The sequence below is a fragment of the Rhinatrema bivittatum genome, chromosome 5, assembly GCF_901001135.1.
Source record: "Rhinatrema bivittatum chromosome 5, aRhiBiv1.1, whole genome shotgun sequence".
NCBI classification, from domain to species: Eukaryota; Metazoa; Chordata; class Amphibia; order Gymnophiona; family Rhinatrematidae; genus Rhinatrema; species Rhinatrema bivittatum.
This window is the reverse complement of record NC_042619.1, coordinates 366,649,449-366,670,615: the sequence shown is the minus strand read 5'-3', so window position 1 is coordinate 366,670,615 and position 21,167 is coordinate 366,649,449. Positions and strand designations below refer to the sequence as shown.

General features: G+C 41.9%; 1 protein-coding gene across 2 annotated transcripts in view; it reads left to right on the top strand.

Annotated features, from left to right (window-relative positions):
- Positions 1-21,167, top strand: part of UBE3A (ubiquitin protein ligase E3A) — a 266,472-nt gene that overhangs the window by 202,019 nt on the left and 43,286 nt on the right. For both annotated transcript variants that reach the window (XM_029604748.1, XM_029604747.1), the window contains one exon: positions 20,940-21,095. In XM_029604748.1, coding sequence (XP_029460608.1) covers positions 20,940-21,095 — 156 coding nt within the window. The remainder of the gene's footprint in view (positions 1-20,939; positions 21,096-21,167) is intronic.

The following is a 21,167-nucleotide window of genomic DNA, read 5'->3' as shown; positions in this document are numbered from 1 at the left end:
CTGTTCTTTACGAAGATCCGAATTGATTTTGTCTATGGTATGGCCCTTGAGAGGGCTCAGTTGCTGAAGCATGGATATTCTACTGCGATGATTGCCACCTTGCTACAAGCGAGAAAGTTCTCCGCTTCCTTAGCTTATGTGTGGGTTTGGTGAGTGTTTGAGGCTTGGTGTGAAGATCATAGAAACATAGAAATGATGGCAGAAGAAGACCAAATGGCCCATCTAGTCTGCCCAGCAAGCTTCACACATATTTTCTCTCATACTTATCTGTTTCTCTTAGCTCTTGGTTCTATTTCCCTTCCACCCCCACCTTTAATGTAGAGAGCAGTGATGGAGCTGCATCCAAGTGAAATATCTAGCTTGATTCGTTAGGGGTAGTAGCCGCCGCAATAAGCAAGCTGCACCCATGCTTATTTGTTTTACCCAGACTATGTTATTAGCCCTTATTGGTTGTTTTTCTTCTCCCCTGCCGTTGAAGCAGGGAGCTATGCTGGATATGCGTGACGTATAAGTCTTCTCCCATGCCGTTGAAGCAGAGAGCCATGCTGGATGTGCATCGAAAGTGAAGTATCAGGCACATTTGGTTTGGGGTAGTAACCGCCGTAACAAGCCAGCTACTCCCCGCTTTGTGAGTGTGAACCCTCTTTTCTTCTCCCCTGCCGTTGAAGCAGAGAGCTCTGCTGGATGTGTGAAGTATCAGTTTTTCTTCTCCCCTGCCGTTGAATCAGAGAACTTTGCTGTATATGCATTGAAAGTGAAGTATCAGGCTTATTTGATTTGGGGTAGTAACCGCCGTAACAAGCCAGCTACTCCCCTCTTTGTGAGTGTGAATCCTTTTTTCCACATTTCCTCTTGCTGTTGAAGCTTAGAGCGATGTTGGAGTCACAGTAAGCATGTGTATGTTTATTTAATAAGGGTATTGACTCCAGGCAGTAGCCATCATTCTGGCGAGTCACCCACTCTTCATTGGCAGCCTCTTGACTTTATGGATCCACAGTGTTTATCCCACGCCCCTTTGAAGTCCTTCACAGTTCTGGTCTTCACCACTTCCTCCGGAAGGGCATTCCAGGCATCTACCACCCTCTCCGTGAAGAAATACTTCCTGACATTGGTTCTGAATCTTCCTCCCTGGAGCTTCAAATCATGACACCTGGTTCTGCTGATTTTTTTCTTATGGTAAAGGTTTGTCGTTGTCTTTTGATCATTAACACCTTTCAAGTATCTGAAAGTCTGTATCATATCACCTCTGCTCCTCCTTTCCTCCAGGGTGATCGTGGTGGGTTTTCCTTGTTCTGTTAAGATCCTGCTTATTTTGGAATTTTTGCAGGCTGGATTGAGTAAAGGGTTGGCCCTTAATTACTTAAAGGTACATGTGGTGGCTCTTGCCTGTTTCCAAGGTCAAGTGAATGGTGGGCCTTTGTTGGCTCATCCATATGTGGCCCGTTTCTTGAAAGGAATGAAGCATTTTTGTCCTCCCTTGCAGTTTCTGATGCCCTGTTGGAGTCTTAATCTAGTTTTGAATTTTTTAGCGGGCCCTACTTTTTGACCGAGGCGCAACCTTTCCTTGAGGTTACTGACCTTTAAAAATGGTGTTTCTTGAGCAATTTGTTCTGCATATTGAGTATCTGAACTGTGAGGGCCTTGTCTTGCTGGGAGCCATTTCTATAAGTGACTCCAGGGGTGTTATAGCTGCGTACTCTTCCTTCCTTTTTGCAAAAAGTGGTCTCGGATTTTCACTTGAATCAGTCTGTTTCCCTGCCATCTCTGGACAGAGCAAGAGGTGTAGAGGAATATCATTTGTTACGGCCCTTGGATGTCAAAAGGCATATATCATGAGGTATTTAGAGCTTTCTGAACCTCTCAGAAAGATGGACTGGCTATTTATTCTCTGTGATGGGAGTAAACAGAGTGAACTGGCATTGCAGGCTACAATAGCCTGCCGGATTAAGGAGATGGTCATGGCTGTGTATTTGGATGCTAAGCAGCCATTGCCTAGTCAGGTTAGGGGTCTTCTACTAGGACTCAGGCTGTGACGTAGTCCTCCTTATACTTCTTTTCCAGGCATTATCGCCTGGATGTGCAGGCCCAGGAGAGTGCAGCCTTCACATGTGCGGTTTTAACTGGAACGCAGGCAGCCTCCCGCCTTGTTCGGGAGTAGCTTTGGTACATGCCACTGGTTTTGGATTCACCTGTCTGTATACTAAGAGAGGAGAAATTTACTACTTACCTGATAATTTCCTTTTTTCTTAGTATAGACAGGTGAATCCAATTTCCCACCCTTGGTTGCTGAATGGTGATTCTATGATCCTCATGCGTGGCTATGTGTTCCAGGGAGTACTGGTAAGTGTCAATCCAGTCCCTAGATTAGTGTTATTACACTCTGAGTTAAGTCTCAAAAAAAAAAAACCAGGGGTGGGTAAGAGTATGTAAAATTACCGGTGAGGTCATAGGCTATAGGTATTGCCAATTATTAGGCTTGTTCAATATTTGTTTGTTAATGTTGCTCACGGAAATGGGGGCTACTACCTGGAGATAATACCCTTGTTCAGTGTACATACACTCAGTTGATGAGACTCCATCATTGCTCTGGGCTTCAACGGCAAGAGGTAATGTGGAAGAAAAAAAAAATTTGTATTCACAGGGAAGCGAGGTGTAGCTGGGCAGATACTTTACTTTCAATGCATGTCCAGCGTAGCTCTTTGCTTCAGCGGCAGGGGAGAAAGTCTAATACTTCTCGTTCAACACATAGCTCTCTGCTTCCACGGCAGGGGGAATGAGGAAGGGAGGATCTGTATGTGGATTGCATTGTCTGGGGGGGCAGGGGTGTGGCCTGCTTATTGCGGCGGTTACTACCCCTAATTGAGCTGGATATTCACTTGGATGCAGTTCCAGCGCTGCTCTCTTCATTGATAGTGGGGTGGAGGGGAAATAGAACTAGAGAGTACTAGAAGCCAAGCGTAACAAGTATGAGAGAGAGAGAGAAAAAAAAAGTACATAGCTTGCTGGGCAGACTGGATGGGCCGTTTGGTCTTCTTCTGCTGTCATTTCTATGTTTCTATGTTTCTATAAGTGTTTTCCTGTAGGCTGAGTACTGGAATGGTTAAATAATTAAGTTTTGTTAGTTTGTCCACCATTGGCTCTTGCAGAGAATATTGGCAGGCTGATGTCACTGCAGGGGTATATATACTGTGATGTCAGCTTTGCTTTGTCTCCATCTGCTGGTAGAGGTGCATAACCCACTGGTTTTGGATTCACCTGTCCATACTTAAGAAAAGGAAATTATCAGGTAAGTAGTAATTTCTCACTTTTCTTTTGTTTATTTTTGAAAATAACATCAGTTATGAACCAGAGCAACATTGGGTACTTTTCACTAATATGTTCTGTCTACAGAGTCCTGTTTCTCAGCATTCAGACAGATTAATCCACAACCTGTGAATTATGCACCTCTACCAGCCAATGGAGACAGAGTAAAGCTGATGTCATGATATATATATAATCCCTGCTCTGACATCAGGCAGCCAATATTCTCCATCTCCGGTAGATGGAGGATGTGCATCTCCCTACTGGGAATTGCTTGTTTAAAACATATAGAAACATAGAAGTGACGGCAGAAGAAGACCAAACGGCCCATCCAGTCTGCCCAGCAAGCTTTCACACCTATTTGTTTCTCTGACCGCTGAGGTCAGGGCCCTTATTGGTAACTTTTTGGTTCCAATTCCCTTCCACCCCCACCATCGATGCAGATAGCAGTGCTGGAGCTGCATCTAAGTGAAGTATCTAGCTAATTGGTTTGGGGTAGTAACCGCCGTAATAAGCAAGCTACTCCCGTTTGTTTACCCTGCATGTGCAATTCAGCCATTGTTGGTTGTCTGAATAAAAATCCTCTTTACTTAATTCCCTCTGTTGCTGAAGCAGTGAGTTGCGCTGGATACTTATTCCAAATCAAGTATCATGCTTAATTGATTCGGGGTAGTAGCCACCGTAACAAGCAAGCTACACCCATGCTTATTTGTTTACCCAGACTATGTAATTCATTCCTTGTTGGTTGATGCTGATATAAATCATCTTTTCTTCATTCTCTCTGCTGTTGAATCAGAGAGCTATGCTGGATGTGCATTGAAAGTGAAGTATCAGGCTTATTTGATTTGGGGTAGTAACCGCCGTAAAAAAAGAGACAGAAGGATTAATCACACTTCACTTCTGATGTGTGTGATACCTTGTGGTCTCTCCCTCAGTTAAGTTTCCCTGAGGTGATATCTGGTGATCCCTCCCTCGGTCAAGTGCCTTGGTCTGGTAGCCGGTTTCTAGCATGGACATAGCTGCCATAAGAGAATCAGCTGAGAGGCTAGTGGGTGCAGGAAGCTGAGCGCAGCGGTGAAAACATTAGCCCTCTCCCCCCCTGCTACCGGAGACCAACTCTGTACTCAGCCAGCTGAGCTCAAGTAAAGATTAAAAAAAAAAAAAGAGTAAGAAGAGAGATTTAGGGATTCCTCTCTTTTGTTTCTGGTCTCTGAGCCTCTGCGCACTGATCAGACGTCTTTTCCTGTCTCTGTGGGGACTTGGGGAGTCATGGTAGTTTTGGTGGGTTGAGCAACCTTTTGGGCTAGGCCCTGCTCCCAGGCTTCACTGGGAGGCCGTGTGGTAGGCCGTGATGACATTTTACGTGCTTTCGTCTGAGCATGTCGTCTGCAAAAGCAGTATTTGATGTTGGTTCGCCCATGCGCGTTCAGTCTGAGCATCCATCTAGACCGCTGTCTTCACTAGAGAAAAGGAAATTATCAGGTAAGTAGTAATTTTTTAATTCTCAGGCTCTGAGACACAGGCACGGGCCCATAGGTCCTTTCTTTTCCTCCCCTCCCGCCACCGGCTCCCCAGGGTTGTCTACTTTTCCAAAAACCAGGTTTGGGAGAAGGGGGGGAATCTGACCACCTGATTCTCCCTCATTTGCATAAATTTGCCACCACTGTCCTTTTACTGGCCTCTTCTCTCTTGTCCCTCTGTTCTTTCTATTTTAGCATCCCTAGGACAGTGGCAATTAACAATCTAACAATGGATCAACAGAACAAACAGGACTGTGAATAAGTGATACTCCTAATTCAACAAGAAAAAAACATGAGAATGATGGAGCTTAATCTGCATAGATGCATGCATTCTATTAACTGTACAAACATGGTATTATGGGTACACTTCTCATTTTTCCCAGTGTTATGGAAATAGAATGCATCAGTCATCCACATCCTTTATTGATGTTTACTTAAGGTGCTTCTAATACAGGGATGGCAAACTCCGGTCCTCGAGTGCTACAAACAGGCCAGGTTTTCAGGATATCCACAATGCATATGCGTGAGATAGATTTGCATTCACTGCCTCCATTGTATGCAGATCTGTCTCATGCATATTCATTGTGGATATCCTGAAAACCTGGCCTGTTTGTGGCACTCGAGTTCGCCATCCCTATTCTAATAGCTGACTGTAGGACCCAGACACAGCATAGGACAGAACACAGCATCTTACAATACATAAGAATATGCCATACTGGGTCAGACCAAGGGTCCATCAAGCCCAGCATCCTGTTTCCAACAGTGGCCAATCTAGGCCATAAGAACCTGGCAAGTACCCGACAACTAAGTCTATTCCATGTTACTGTTGCTAGTAGTAGCAGTGGCTATTTTCTAAGTCAACTTAATTAATAGCAGGTAATGGACTTCTCCTCCAAGAACTTATCCAATCCTTTTTTAAACACAGTTATACTAACTGCACTAACCACATCCTCTGGCAACAAATTCCAGAGTTTAATTGTGCATTGAGTGGAAAAGAACTTTCTCCGATTAGTTTTAAATGTGCCACATGCTAACTTCATGGAGTGCCCCCTAGTCTTTCTAGTATCTGAAAGAGTAAATAACCGATTTGCATCTACCCGTTCTAGACCTCTCATGATTTTAAACACCTCTATCATATCCCCCCTCAGTCGTCTCTTCTTCAGGCTGAAGAGTCCTAACCTCTTTCATCTTTCCTCGTAGGAAAGCTGTCCCATTCCCCTTTTCATTTTGGTCGCCTTTCTCTGTACCTTCTCCATCACAGTTATATCTTTTTTGAGATGCGGCGAAGAGAATTATACACAGTATTCAAGGTGTGGTCTCACCATGGAGCGATACAGAGGCATTTTGACATTTTCCGTTTTATTCACCATTCCCTTTCTAATAATTCCCAACATTGTTTGCTTTTTTTTCCGCAGCACACTGAACCGACTATTTTAATGTGTTATCCACTATGACGCCTAGATCTCTTTCTTGGGTGGTAGCACCTAATATGGAACCTAACATTGTGTAACTATAGCATGGGTTATTTTTCCCTATATGCATCACCTTGCACTTATCCACATTAAATTTCATCTGCCATTTGGATGCCCAATTTTCCAGTCTCACAAGGTCTTCCTGCAAATTATCACAATCTGCTTGTGATTTAACTACTCTGAACAATTTTGTGTCATCTGCAAATTTGATTATCTCACTCGTCGTATTTCTTTCCAGATCATTTATAAATATATTGAACAGTAAGGGTCCCAATACAGATCCCTGAGGCACTCCACTGTCCACTCCCTTCCACTGAGAAAATTGCCCATTTAATCCTACTCTCTGTTTCCTGTCTTTTAGCCAGTTTGCAATCCACGAAAGGACATCGCCACCTATCCCATGACTTTTTACTTTTCCTAGAAGCCTCTCATGAGGAACTTTGTCAAACGCCTTCTGAAAATCCAAGTATACTATATCTACCGGTTCACCTTTATCCACATGTTTATTAACTCCTTCAAAAAAGTGAAGCAGATTTGTGAGGCAAGACTTGCCCTGGGTAAAGCCTTGAACTCATGGCAAAAAAATTGCCAAGCCAGTCTGACTGGTTTTATTAATATGTGGTTCATGATGGGTGTAGTGAGGTCTGTTCTTCAACCATGTAACACGTTTATGGGTTTCAGGGGACGCAGAATATCTGTTATTACTTCTGGGACTTCAAACTTATATTGTGCATGATACCATTCCCAGCAGAATCACATTTGACATGCCATATTATAAAAGTAGAAATGCAGTAACTTCAGACCACCATATTTTTTTGACAACACAAGTACTTTATAGTTTAATCTTGCTTTCTTTCCTCTCCAAAGAAAAAGTATTAGCGCTTTACGTAGTTGCAGGAAATCTTGGCACCTAATCCAAACTGGGAGCATTTGCAGTGTATAGAGCAATTTCAGCAAGAGGGCCATTTGAACAGGGCACTTCTACCAGACTTTGACAGGGGTTGGTCCTTCCATACTGCCAACTGCTCCCAAATGTTTTCTATTAGAGTTGTAATATTCATGTTGTATAATTGGCATAGATCTCGGAGCCCAAGTATTTAAAAGACCCTTTAGACCAAGATAGGGGGAAACACCTCGCCATGCCGCTTGTAAGGAAGATGATATAGGTAGGGCTTCGGATTTGGAAAAGTGTATTTTCAAGCCAGTGCATTGCCCAAATTGCTTGATAAGACTCATTAGTGCTGGTAAGGCAATATGGGGATTTCTTAAAAATAACAGCATATCAGCGAATAGACAAATTTTATACTCTTTCGACCACAGGTGAAAGCCATGAATATCCAGATTGGTCTTTTATTTTGGTAATCAATGGTTCCACTGTCAGGATGTACCGCAGGGGGGACAATGGGCAACCTCGTCTTGTGCCACTTTCAAGGGTAAAAGGTTCAGATAGCTCTCCATTTACGTTTATGCAGGCGGTTGGCATTGTGTACAAGAGTTTAATCCATGCTATAAAGGGTGTGGGAACCCATATTTTTCTAATAGCTAGAACATATAGTCCCATTGAACGTTGTCAAATGCTTTTTCGGTGTCTAAACTAGCAATGAGCCCATTTGGGATTTTCTAAGTTTCCAGACCAGTGGGCTTGTATTAAATTGCGTATATTAGTAACTCCATTCCTGTTCTTTACAAAGCCGGTCTGAACTGGAGCAATGAGGTCAGGAATAATTCCACTCAATCTATTGGCTAATATTGAGGCTAAGATTTTAACATCTACATTAATCAGCGAAATGGGCCTATACGAGCCTGCCTGAGTTAAGTCTTTGCCCTGCTTAGGAAAAATGACTATTAGGGCTTTATTCATATCTGTAGACAACTGCCTTTTTGAACACGTCTGATATAGATTTTGTAGGGGGGTTACCACTTCTTCTTTTAAGAGTTTATAAAATTCAGCTCCAAAGCCATCCAGCCCCCGGTGCTTTTGCCAAAGATAACAGGTTAATTGCATATGATATTTCCGATGTTGTGATGGGGTTAGATAGTCTCTAGGACCAAACCTCTGATATTTGAGGTAGCTATAAGTTCTTAAAAATATTTTTTTGGGCTTTTTCATCTTTTCCTGTTTTTGAATATAGTGTTTGGTAAAATTTGAGCATTATTTCAGTGATGCTTGCTTGGGAGGTTTGAATATTTCCGTTACCATATTCCGTTACCATATTCCGTTCTACCATATTTGTAATGAAGTGCTTGGGTTTCATATTTTTAATCAATCCTGCTAAAAGTTTGCTGGCTTTATTGCCTTGCCTAAAAGATTAGGTTTTAAATTGGAGAATTATGCTGTACTTCTCTTTGACATAGCAAGTGATTAAGAGATTTTGTAACCAAAGTTATTTTGTCTTGTAACGAGTTGGCCAGGTTAGAGAGATGCTTTTTTTTTTTTTTAGGCTCTAAATTGATTTTGTAGTGAGAATATCTCTTGATCTGAGTTTATTTTTATAAGTAAAAATAATACCTCAATCTAACTTGTACCTTTTTGTATATAATTTGCTGTATATAATTTGCTGTATATTATTTATATTATTTCTCTTATTTCTCCTATGTAAGTTCATGTACGCTCAGTTGAATTCATTTTTTACTTCCCTTGTTCCCCTTCCCCCCCCCCCCCCCCCCCACTTAATTTGTTATTTTCACCTCAGTTAATGTTATCTGTAAAGCTCCGTTGCTTCCCCCTTTTTTGTAGCACGGTCGCAAATTTATGTTTTATGTAAACCGATGTGAAGTTACTAAACAAATGTCGGTATATAAAAACTGCAAATAAATTAATAATAAATAAATAAGCTACATATGCTATTATCTTCCCCCGCAGTACAGCCTTAGCAGCGTTCCAATAGGTATCACTTGAAACATCTTCTGTGTGATTGAAATGGGCATATTCTTCCCATTTATTTTTTAAGTATGTGACAAACTCTGCATCATGGTAAAGTGTAGGGGAAAGCCTCCACTGGAATGGAGTTTTTGGATGTGTAAGTATGGCTACGTCTATAGATATATGCGCATGATCAGAAACCGCAATAAGATCAATGCTGGCATCCCTAAGCTTAGGAAACATATCAGTGGAGATCAGAAAAAATTATATTCTTGAATAAGAGTTATGGACCTTCGAATAATTTGTGAAGTCTAGTTCTGTTGGATGTAGTACTCGCCAAGCATCTATCAGTTGGAGCTCTTTCATCAAAAAGTATATCCCCTCTGTATCCCTGCTAGGAGTTCTGGTTCTGTCTGGTTTAGTATCCAATTTCGGATCAATGGGCAGATTAAAGTCCCCTCCTAATATTATGCCGGATATGTTGTCCTATTTCAGAGGTCAGACCCACAAAAAATTCATGACTATATATATTGGGGGCATATATATATATTGCACAATAGAATTTTTTGCTGATCAATAGTGCCACATTATGATTAAGAATCTGCCATCTTTATCTTTAATCTGCTTGTCCACAACAAAGGGTCAGTCTTTATGTATCAGGATGGCAACTCCCCTACTTCTTGTGGAGTAAGATGCATAATAGCATTGGCCCACCCAATCTTGTTTTAATTTTCCATGTTCCTTGTCAGACAAATGGGTCTCTTGTAAGAACCCTATTTGCGCTCTTGCCCTCTTTAAATGGTTCAAGATCTATTTATGCTTCATAGGGGAATGTAATCCCAGTACATTTAAGGATACTAATTTCAGATCAGCCATAATTGGTGATGAGTACAGCATTAATTTGCCAGTGTAATAAGTAGTAATAAGGTCTTGTAATCCCGCCCAGCCTCGCAGTCCAAGTTCCATGTACTTCATTAGTTGCATTTAGATTACTTTTTCTAGAGTAAGACATCACAGCCAGCAAAACACCACATTTACCCAGTCAGGTATTTCTTGTTCCATGCTTCACACCATTCATTCATTCAAACATCCTCACAACACTAACCATGCATATAATTACCACACAACATATCCATATCAGAAACCTTGCTCCTAATGGGCACATCTTCCCCAATTTGTTTCTGCTCTTCCTTCTTCTGAGTGAAGACATGTCCTTCGGGCTTGCCAATCGTACGATTTGTTGCGGACGAGTAGATCACAATCAGGTAAAGACAAGGGAGAGTTGCCATCTATCGGGGGACATATCATTCCATAAGGTAGGAAAGATAACCTTCCGGCTTTGAGTTGTTTTGCAAAAGTGACCTCCGCTGGTGGTCTTGTAAATGTTAGCACTTAGAAGCCAAAGGGACAATAGGGAGATATGGTGCTGTTTAGTAGGGAGAGCTGTATGGCTTGACAGGCAGAAGATCAAAATGTTATAACTTGCCGATTTGATCAGTCCTTAAGTTTCCTTAATATTATCTTCCTTCGTTCCACTAGGACACTTCACTGATGCATTCACTGAGTATCAGGAAGGGAGGTCTCTAATGCAATGATTAAGTCTTATTCTGCAGCATTCCAGTTTCTCAGTTCTTGATGGCGTAGTGGGTTTAGGAGTTCTGTTAGTCGTTCTCTAAATGAAGCGATGCAATGAATTTTTGTGCTGAACCTTTAGATAAACATGGTCGTTTTCCCAGCATATATACTTTTTACTTTGGCTGGATATTGAAGAGTGAATCTACGTATTTGCCGGCGTATAGGACGTGGTGGCGTATAAGTGGCACCCCCTTTTGTCTACACATTTTTAAGGAAAAAATAATTTTCTAATTTGGCCGGTGCAAGTCCCTTTTGCCCAGCACCAGCCAAGTTAGAAAATTATTTTTTCCTTAAAATTGTGTAGACAATCAAAATTCTCTGTCTTGTGCATCATTCTCCGGTGCTGGGCAAAAGGGGCTTGCCGAAGCACGGCAAGCCCCTTTTGCCCAGCACCGGCCTTGATTCCCTGCCTTGTGCATCATTCTCCAGCACCGGCCAATCGAGCGGCGCGCCCTCGCTCCCCAATGCAACGCCACCACGTCACCCCCCCCCCCCCACCCCCCCCAGGCGCTGTTAGTAATTTTGATTATACTAACAGCATCCGTTGAGGGGGAGGAAGTGACGCGGTGGCATTGGGGAGCGAAGGTGCACCGCCCGATTGGCCGGTACTGGGCAAGCCCCCTTTGCACCAGCCAATCGGGCGGCACGCCCTCACTCCCTGGCGCCACCGCGTCACTCCCCCCCACCGGACGCTGTTAATTTTGATTACAGGCGTATAGGACGCCCTCCATATTTTCCCCCTATTTTGAGGGGGAAAAAGTGCGTCCTATACGCTGGCAAATACGGTAATTCCTTTTTTTGTATAGTTCGCATATTCCTGAGAATGCGCATTGGTCCTCTGAGATCTTTGAGTAATCGTCGAACAGGAGGATCTGGGAATCTTCATATTTTAGTGGTTGCACTGCTCTTTTTTTTTTTTTTTTTTTTTATAAGCTATGAGAGGTTTTTTGTTTGTCGGCAAAATTCAATATCCTAGCTATCACCAGTCTCTGTTTAACAGCATTTTGGTTAGGTGCACCCAGTCGATGAGCTCTTTCCACTACCACCAGCACCGTCGTCAGAGATAGGCCCAAGGTTTCTGGTAACTACACCTGTACTAGTGGCACTAAATCAGGATCTCTCACTGATTCCGGGACGCTGATAATTTGTAAATTGTTTCGCCGCCCTCTGTTCTCCTGATCTTCAAAACGGCATTTTCTTTCTTCAGGGCATGTAGTTCTATCCCCCTGCGGACTGTATTTGATTCCTGCATCACCATACGAGATTAGAGTTCTTCGATCCATTCGGTTCTGTGACTCAAAGGATTCTTTTATTTCATCTATTGATGGTTGCAATTTAATTTGTCTTCCAAGAGCGTCGACCCATTTTTTGAGATGTCTTTAATTAAATCAGCTTTAAGTTCCTGCATCGACTTTTCGAACTCTGCCATTTGCAATTCTCTTGTCTTTACCTTATCCCGCGTTTGACGTTGTGGTCTAGCAGTCATTCCTTCCCACACTTCTCATTAGTTGTTCCACTTATTGTCACTTATCGCTTATACTCTGTGGTAGGAGCTTTTTCTCCCCAAAGAACGACAAATTTGAGGTGTATAAGGGGCAGCCTGAGTGGAGCTCTTCGGACACACAACTTCACAGCTGCATGACATCAATGGAAGCATCCTGTCTTTAATTTGATGTTTAAAACAAATTGGCAATGAATTCTCTGAAAAAAATCAATTAAATATAGCAAACCTTCCAACCCAAAATACACTGCCAGCACTCAAACAGTAACAACCCTACATATGAAAAGGAAACTGCAAATATGACACCAGATCCTAAAACGCCAGTACACCGCCTATTATGAAAATAAAACAAGCCAAATTGCTTTATATTCCTACACAGAAAATACATGCTAGCAGAATACCTCACCTCAGACATGCATACAGAATAGAGAGACCATAAAATATACACAGAAACGTGCAGACAAAAACTGAATTGGAATCCACAAGTAATAGGGAAGAGAAAATTCAAAATAGGTTTTTTGGTAGTTGGAGGCAGAGGTCTGGATGAACAAGCTGCATCGGGAGGCAGGATGAAGATGATGATGGTGCAGTGATGAAATGGAGACTCAGGTGAGCAGCCTTAAGCCACAAGAAGAAAGTTGGGATCTGCCGAAATTAGAGGGAAAAAAAAGTGGTCCTGAGCATTGCTGCCTGAGAAGGAGAGGGTCTGAGTGATACCCTGTTGCCGTGCTGGACTGCCTCAGTAAGAAATGAGTTGAAGGGAGAAGGGGACAGGGCAGACGGGTTTGCATCAGAGTGCTGCCAAAGCCCAGGCCTGCTTGCTGCACTGATGCCACAGTTGTTCAAGAGATATACTGCGTCAGAGAGGAGAGAGCTGCGAAAAAAAAAAAATGAGGGAAAGAGCACTGATTAGCTGAGGCAACAGTTCCTCTGAGTCACTGCCGTTCCAGGGCCCATTGTGGAGAGTGGCATCGCAGCCTTGCCAGGTCCTGGACCTACCTCTGTTGCTGGTACTCGTCTTTAGGAGGGAGTTGCGAATGAAGGAGAGAGCATGGGAAGAATCAGCCGGCCGGCAGCGGTGTGGTGTCAGGGATCGTTGGCGCTGCTGTTAGCACCCTCCTGTTCCAAGCTGCACTGTTGGGCCTGATCCTCCTGATGTCCTGCTGCCGCTAAAAGCCCAACAGCCTCTGCGATTGGGTAAGTCCCCAATGATCTTGCTCACCGTCGCCACAAATTGTAAAAATAAAAAAATAGGAGAGATCAGTACCGGGGCCTTAGGGAAGCCCCGATACTGCAGAGAGGATGGCCGGGCCTGTTATGCTGATGTCAGCAGGACATACATTGCTCTGGGGGAGGGGCCCTGAATTTTATTAAAAATAGGGAAAATTAAATGAAATTTTTAAGAAACAAAGGTGATGACCAGGAAAGGGGAGACCCTGGCTACCTAAAGAACCTCACTTGTTAACCTCAAGGGTGATTTAAAAAAATCAGTTTCAACTCTGTTTGAGAGACCTGCTAATTAGGGGATAAAACCCCATAAAATCCCCTAGAAATGGCCTCAAATTCTACATCTATGCTGATGATGTCCAGATCATCATACCCCTCCATAAAACCCTCTCCGCTACCCTAAGCTACTGGGAGGAATGCCTTACATCCATCAACTCCCTACTCTCCTCCCTACAGCTTGCACTCGCCTCCAAAACCGAGCTCCTCCTCGTCCACAACCATCAAACATTTAAGCTTCTACCCTCTAACGACCCTAAGACCCTCTCCCTAACTGCTCAGCCCGCTGTCCGAAACCTTGGTGTCCTAATCGACCCCCTCCTGAACCTAAAAACTCACATCAGCTCCGTCCTGAAAGGAGGTTTTTACAAACTTAACAAACTTAACATCATCAAAAAGCTCAAGCCACTACTCCACACTCATGATCTCAAAACAGTTGTCCAAGCCACCATCTCATCCAAGCTGGACTACTGTAATGCCCTATACCTTGGACTCCCTCACTCTACCATCAAACCCCTTCAAATACTTCAAAATGCCACGGCAAGACTCCTCAGCAACACATGCAGAACAGACCACATCACCCCGGTCCTTAAGGACCTGCACTGGCTCCCCATCTCATTCCGTATCCTGTTCAAAACCCTTACCATTGTTCACAAATCTATTCACAAGAGTGACTCCTCATGGCTCACCGAACCTCTCCAACTCTCCCAATCAACATGCCCTACCAGAGCAAACCTCGCCTGCACCTTGCAAGTCCCGCCTCTCCACAACCAGGGACCGGGCCCTATCTATCACCGGTCCTACCCAATGGAACGCCTTTCCTGCCCACCTCCGCCTTGAGCCATGCTCCATGAAGTTCAGAAAAATGCTAAAAACATGGCTTTTCCACCAGGCCTTTCCAGACTAGCCCCCCCTTCTTCGATGTAAATATGTTTATCCTCTTACCCACTTCTTCGTTGTAAATATGTTCATACCCACCCCGAATCTTTATAATCACGTTATCTTCTACATATCATTTTTTGCAATCTTTGTAAATATGTTCATTTCCCTCCACTCCCCCCCCCCCCCCTCTTTCTTTCCTGGCTTGTTATCTGGCTCCTCCTCATAGCCTCTTTGCTGTTGTTTTTTGTTCTCTTGTTACCCCCCTCCCTGTTTAATGTAATTTCTACCTTCGTTATGATGTAAACCGATATGATGTGTATTTTAATGTCGGTATAGAAAAGCTGTTAAATAAATAAATAAATAGAAACAAGGGAACCTTAATAGTGTGCATCAGGAGAGATCCTGGAGACCCCAATCCAGGTATTGGATTTCAAATGGAATTAACAAATTTTACATGATTAACATAAATGACTATTAGCTGCCTGAAAAATGACTTTTAAAAATGAGAAATGACACTTATAAATTTTATTGGAACAAGAGAATTTATTTTTTTATTTTTTATTTATGCCATTTTACAATAATTACAAGAAAGTGTTCTTGATCAGGAAAAAAAAAGATTTAACTTATTCAATACAAATAAGATTACATTATTAATCTAGGAAATCATAACAATTTTAATCTCTCTATTTAAAGTCCTCAATAAGGGGGGGGATGGATCCTTCACAACCTTAAGAAATTTTTCTCATTTAGGAAATAGACAGATACATACAGCGACCTTTTTCATTCTATGGGGGACTAGGAGGATCCAATTGGGGTACCTGAGGAGTTATGGGGGTCTTCCCCACTAAGAATTGGGTTAATTGGGGAGGATCGAAAAAAACATAGGTATTGTGTAGATACTTAACCACGCATTTGCATGGAAATTTGAGGAAATATCTCCCCCCCAATTAAGAAGACCTGAGCTCTCAGGAAGAGGAATGCTTTTCTCCTCTTCTGGGTCTCACGAGAGACGTCTGGGAAAGCTCTTATACTTCCCATAAATCTTATTCCTGTGTCTTAAACATAATTTCAATAACCATTCCCTGTCAGTCTCTAGTGCCTAAGTCACTATTAATGTTGCAGGTACTGCTAACTCCAAATCTGATGATTCCAGAATTGCCGACAAATCAAGACTGGTCATGAACTGATCTTAAGGGTTCCATTTCACCTTCTTGGTTAGCAGGCACTCTTCTGGACTTAGGTAGATAGAATTTCTGTATTATCAGTGGTATCATTGTCTCTGAAACCTTGAGTATTTCAGTCAGGTGCTTCTTAAAGACCTCTCTCGGAGATCTTAAAGGTAACGGGGAAATTTATAAACCTTAGGTTTCTACTTTTAGCCATATTCTCAAGGTTTTATATTTTTAAAGCGTTGTTATTTTTATTTTTATTTGTATTGTTTTTATCTCAGTCCTGATAGATGAAACCTGTTCCAATTCCAAATTGGTATTCAAAATAATTTCTATTTTTTCATCTTGTCGCCTTACTTGCTCCATTACTGGAGTCAACTGTTGCAAAATAGTCTCATCTCATTTATGGCTTCCCACAGAGTCTCAAATGAGAAAACTTGCGGTCTTACCATTGATGGTATTTCTGTTGTGGAGATTCCCCCAACCGCTCACAAGGCTTCTTCCCTTGATTATCCTCTTTCACTGCCGCTTTGCCCTAGTGTTTTTCTTGGGCTTGAAGTTGCCACCAACACTCCTCCCGACCCCGCGGGGCTCAGCTCCTCCACTCTTCGGTCTCTGAGTTCCTCCCCCAGTTGTAATGTTGTTCTTGTGGCAGCTGGATTAAGCTGTGGGGTCCTCTCTGCGGGACTCAACGGAGATATTGAGCCTGGGAGAGAAGGGAGCTCTTTTTCCCCCTCCCCCTCTCTCCAACGGCTGGGTTCCCGCTCCTCTGTCGCTGCGCGTCACGTGTGCGTTCATCGGTCCAGTCGGGAAGTTTACCGAAGTTGCCGCGGGTTATGGGGTCCTCTGTTTTCACTTCTTCCCCATCAGAAGGTAAGATATTCCACAGGAAAATAGAAATAAATCACTTAATCGGGAATGCTCACGCCATGCTAAAGCATCTGGCGGCTATCTTGGATACAAGAGAATTTATTTATTAATTAAAAAATGTTTTTGGACATCTACAACAAAAATAAAATTAATATTTTAACACCATTGTTAGCATCCAACCACCCCTAAAACTAGTAGACTAGACAAGATATCCCAACATAAGCAGGGACTTCTATAGTGACCAAGGGAAATTCTAAAGCCATATCTAGGGAGTACATAGTTTCAACTTCCCTAGTGACTGGTGAGCTGGTCAGCGTAATACCACTAAAATAAGTTAAAGCGCAAACATGATTTCAAGTATTAAGCCTCATTAAGAAAAAAATAAAATAAATTCTTCGCATCTTGCAAAATAGACTCAGAATAATGGAAATGCAGACCAATGCCTGCTTAAGTGTTTCTGTCCAGCTTCAATAAAAAATAACACCTAATGACATCACAGTGCAGGAATCTGAAGAACGCAGAAAAGCTATAGGCACTTTAGAATTTGGTCAGACCAGGGGCTATAGATAAGCAGGGTGGAAGTGCTGTCTCTGTGCTCCCAGAAAGAAACAAAATCTCAATTTAAAGGGAAAGAACAGTAAAACATAAACAGAGTGCATGAATGGTGTGTGTGAATAAATTTGAGCACTGTATCCTGGCATGGTAAGGTAAAAGCTAATTTAGTTAAAAATAATATTGGAGCTGTCTCGCGGTAACTAGAGATGGCTTAATCAAGATAGTGACTGGTATCGAGCTAGCATGATAATTGGTAAAAAGTACCAAGAACACTTAGCTGCATATTGTCACTGACTTTGACCCTTTGTCACTATCGAGAGGAGTGAAGTTTCTCTATAGAAAGGGTTACATTAATTGTTTATTTTGAAAACTAGTTTAACAGTTTCCAACAAGCTCATGAAAACAATACACCAAGGGAACATTTCAAATATTAGTCTGCGGAAGATTGGACGGTGAAGGGAGATTTTTTTTTTTGATTTGGTAAAGAGATAATAGGAAGAAGATTAAAGAAAGAAGAGAGGAGGAGCAGCATCCTAGCTAAGTGTTTCTAAGTGTGTGCACACTCGAACACCATCTTTAGTGACGTTAAAAAAAAAAAAACACAGATTGAGAGACCACATCACAGACAAAAGAGAACACAGAAAAAAAACCCTAGAGACAGGAAAAAAAAAAAATACTGTACACTTACCTGAAATTCCGGAATGCAGTGTACTAGGTTCTATACATCAGCTGCCTGAAAAACATAAATATTTGCACAAAGATTCAGTTCTTAGAGTAACATATGTTAAACATAGAGCAAAAGTTATTGATTGTTTCAAAATTGATTTATGCATATGAGAACAAAAATACTTATCTGATGAAAATTCGTGTAATAGAGCTGTGTCTGTAACTCCGCTTACCTGAAAGAGAAGTAAGACTGTGAAAGGAATATTATTTATTTGAATTTATAAAAGAAAGAAATGTATATATAAAACTTAAGTGATTCCTTTTTATTTTCATCTGCTAAAAACTCTGCCTTTCCCCTCGTATCTCCGAGGGACTACTCGGGTGGGTAAATCCCTTTAGTCCTGGTAAGGTGCCCTGACCAAAAGGAACGCGTTCCTCTTAGCTGCCCTCTTTGCGATAACATCTAGTGATGCCCAGCTGGCAACATCTGAAACCACATATTGTTATACCTCAGCCACTGATAGCAAGAGGTTTGTCATATTCCAAAGGAGAGGGGTAAAACACAAGCAGTCAGATTCAATATGTAGTGAAACAATGGAAAAACGTAAACATCACATACCACATCAAACTGTAAAATCAAGAAATACGATATGATAGTAAAACCATACTCATAAAATAAATATTTCAAAAAAGAATATCAAATAATTATCTCATTACATTTTTTTTTATTTCCTAAACACCAATATAATATTTCAAAAGAACAAATATATCAAATAACATGCAATAGTTAAAACAAATGATCTAAAAATCTATGCTCTCTATACCTGAGAACTTTGGATTTCCTGTCATCTTGAGATTGTCATGGATTAATTGGGTGGGGGGCATGAAAACTTTACTCTCACTCACATTCACACTTTCTCCACCACATACACACACTCATCTGTTCATACATACTCTCACACATTTTCTCACATGCTTTCTCTTGCACACAATCACTTGCCTTGTCTCCCATATGTTCTCACTTCGTGCACACATGCATAAGCAGATGCGCTTTCTTTCCCTCTCCCTAGAATGTAAAGGCAGCAGCAATCTCCTGCTTGAGCCTGCACAGCATCTCTCTCGCACACATGTTCTCTCATAGACAGACATGCTCTTGCACAATCTCTCTTTCTCACACATAAATATGCTTTCTCTCTCCCTGGAGTGTATAGGCAACAACAGCCTCCTTGGACCCATGCAGCATCTCACATACGCAGACATGCTTGCTTACAAGCTCTCCCTATCCCAGGCAGTGACACTCGCACATACACACAAGCTCTCACACATGTTGCTCATGCACGCAAGTTCTCACGGCTATTGCTCACACTCACATATACACACACAAGCTCTCACTCTCTCTCTCCCCAGAATATGCAGGTGGCAGCAGCTTTTTGGCCCTGTGGCAGCTTCCTCTCCTCCAGTGCAAGTAGCGACCCGGCAGCCACCTCTCTTCAAGCGAGAAGCCTGGGCCCGACGCAGCAGCCTTGTCTCTTCAGTCACGCAACCTGGGCCCAACGCAGCAGCCTTCCCTTAAGTTTTGCCACAGGCTTGACCATGATTGAAAAAAATATAGAGCTGTTGTCTCAGAGCATTGAGCTTTAGGCTCTGGGCATGGACCTCATGTACCTGATGCTAGCAATGCCCCTAGTGCACACACACACACACACACATGCATGCACAAACATGCACACAGGCTACCAAGCACACATAAGAGGCTCCTGCTCATACATATGCGCGCACACAGGGCATCGTCTTCAGGCACTACCAGACCCTTTCTTCAGCCATTGCGGGATGGGAACTGCAGTGGTCCTCTCCTTCTTTGGCCACCACGGGATGGGATCTCACTGCAGCCCTCTCCATGTTCGGCTGCTGTGGAATGGGAACAGTGGCAGCCGTCCTGCAGGCCTCTTCCTCTAGTGTTGGGCAGCCCTGATTGCATGAGCCTGAGCCCTTAGTGGGTGGCCCATGGCTACGCGACAGTTATATATTCTGAACTGGTTAAAAGACAGGAAACTGAGTAATTCTAACTGGTTAATTCTCTCTATGGAGGACAGTAAATAATGTTCCTCTATAACAATCACTATTTAGTGCGCTCTACAGTTGGGCAATGATAAATGTCTAATATGCTATCAGTGTAGTTTTTGGAGAGGTCCCTAAGTGTCTATATGCTTTAACTGTTTTATTTTGTTAAGTAATTATCATTTTCACTTTTGTTTGATTTTAAAATTTATAGCTGTTATGGACCAGACAACCCAAACAATTCCAGGCATTTTTTGCTAATATATATGTATATATTATATAATATTTATACTGCTGCGTGATAGCATTTGAAATTCATCTGACTTATTCAAACATGTGTGCATGATTTTAGCCCCATCCTTTTAAAAGAACAATCATCTGAGGTACCCAACAGCACAAATATAAAGCATTTTTACATTTTTAAAAATTCTGTTTAAAAACTGGTCATAGCACTCTACTTGTGCTAGCAGTTTGCAAAATGCTAGTTAAGTAATAATGCACTGAACAGGTTGATCCCAAGTTTATTTTAGGGCATTGTTCTCTATAGACTCCTATGGAAAGATTTGCAATGGAATTTACTTGGGGTCAGCTGTTTTGTATATTGCTGCTCTTTTTTTAGTTTGTAAACCACCTGCCAGATAGTTAAGAGGTTGTAGCAGAACAAAAAAAATGTTTTAAGAAAATAATGTAAACAGTAAAAGGTATTACATTTTTAAAAACAAAAGTAATTAATTATGGATCTGTTTTCTCTGAACTAATTTGCTTTCTTTTGCCATTAAAATTGAAGCAGGATGCTGTTTTAATAAAATACCAAATTATTTGGAATAACCACATTTTTACAACCAAATATTGAAGTGCTTTATTCTTATTTTTGTCTTGTAGAACTGTCCTGTTTGTACTTATCTTATTTTTTGTTTTTTTTTGGGGGGGGGTTGTTTTCTTTAGGAATTTGTCAGTCTCTATGCGGAGTATATTCTCAACAAAGCGGTAGAAAAGCAGTTTAAGGCCTTTCGAAGGGGTTTCCACATGGTAACCAATGAATCCCCTCTGAAGTATTTATTTAGGCCAGAGGAAATTGAACTGCTTATCTGTGGAAGTAGGGTAAGATTGATTAATTGAAAAAAAATTAATTAATGTATGATGCCAAAGGATTTATTGTGGGAGATGTGAAAA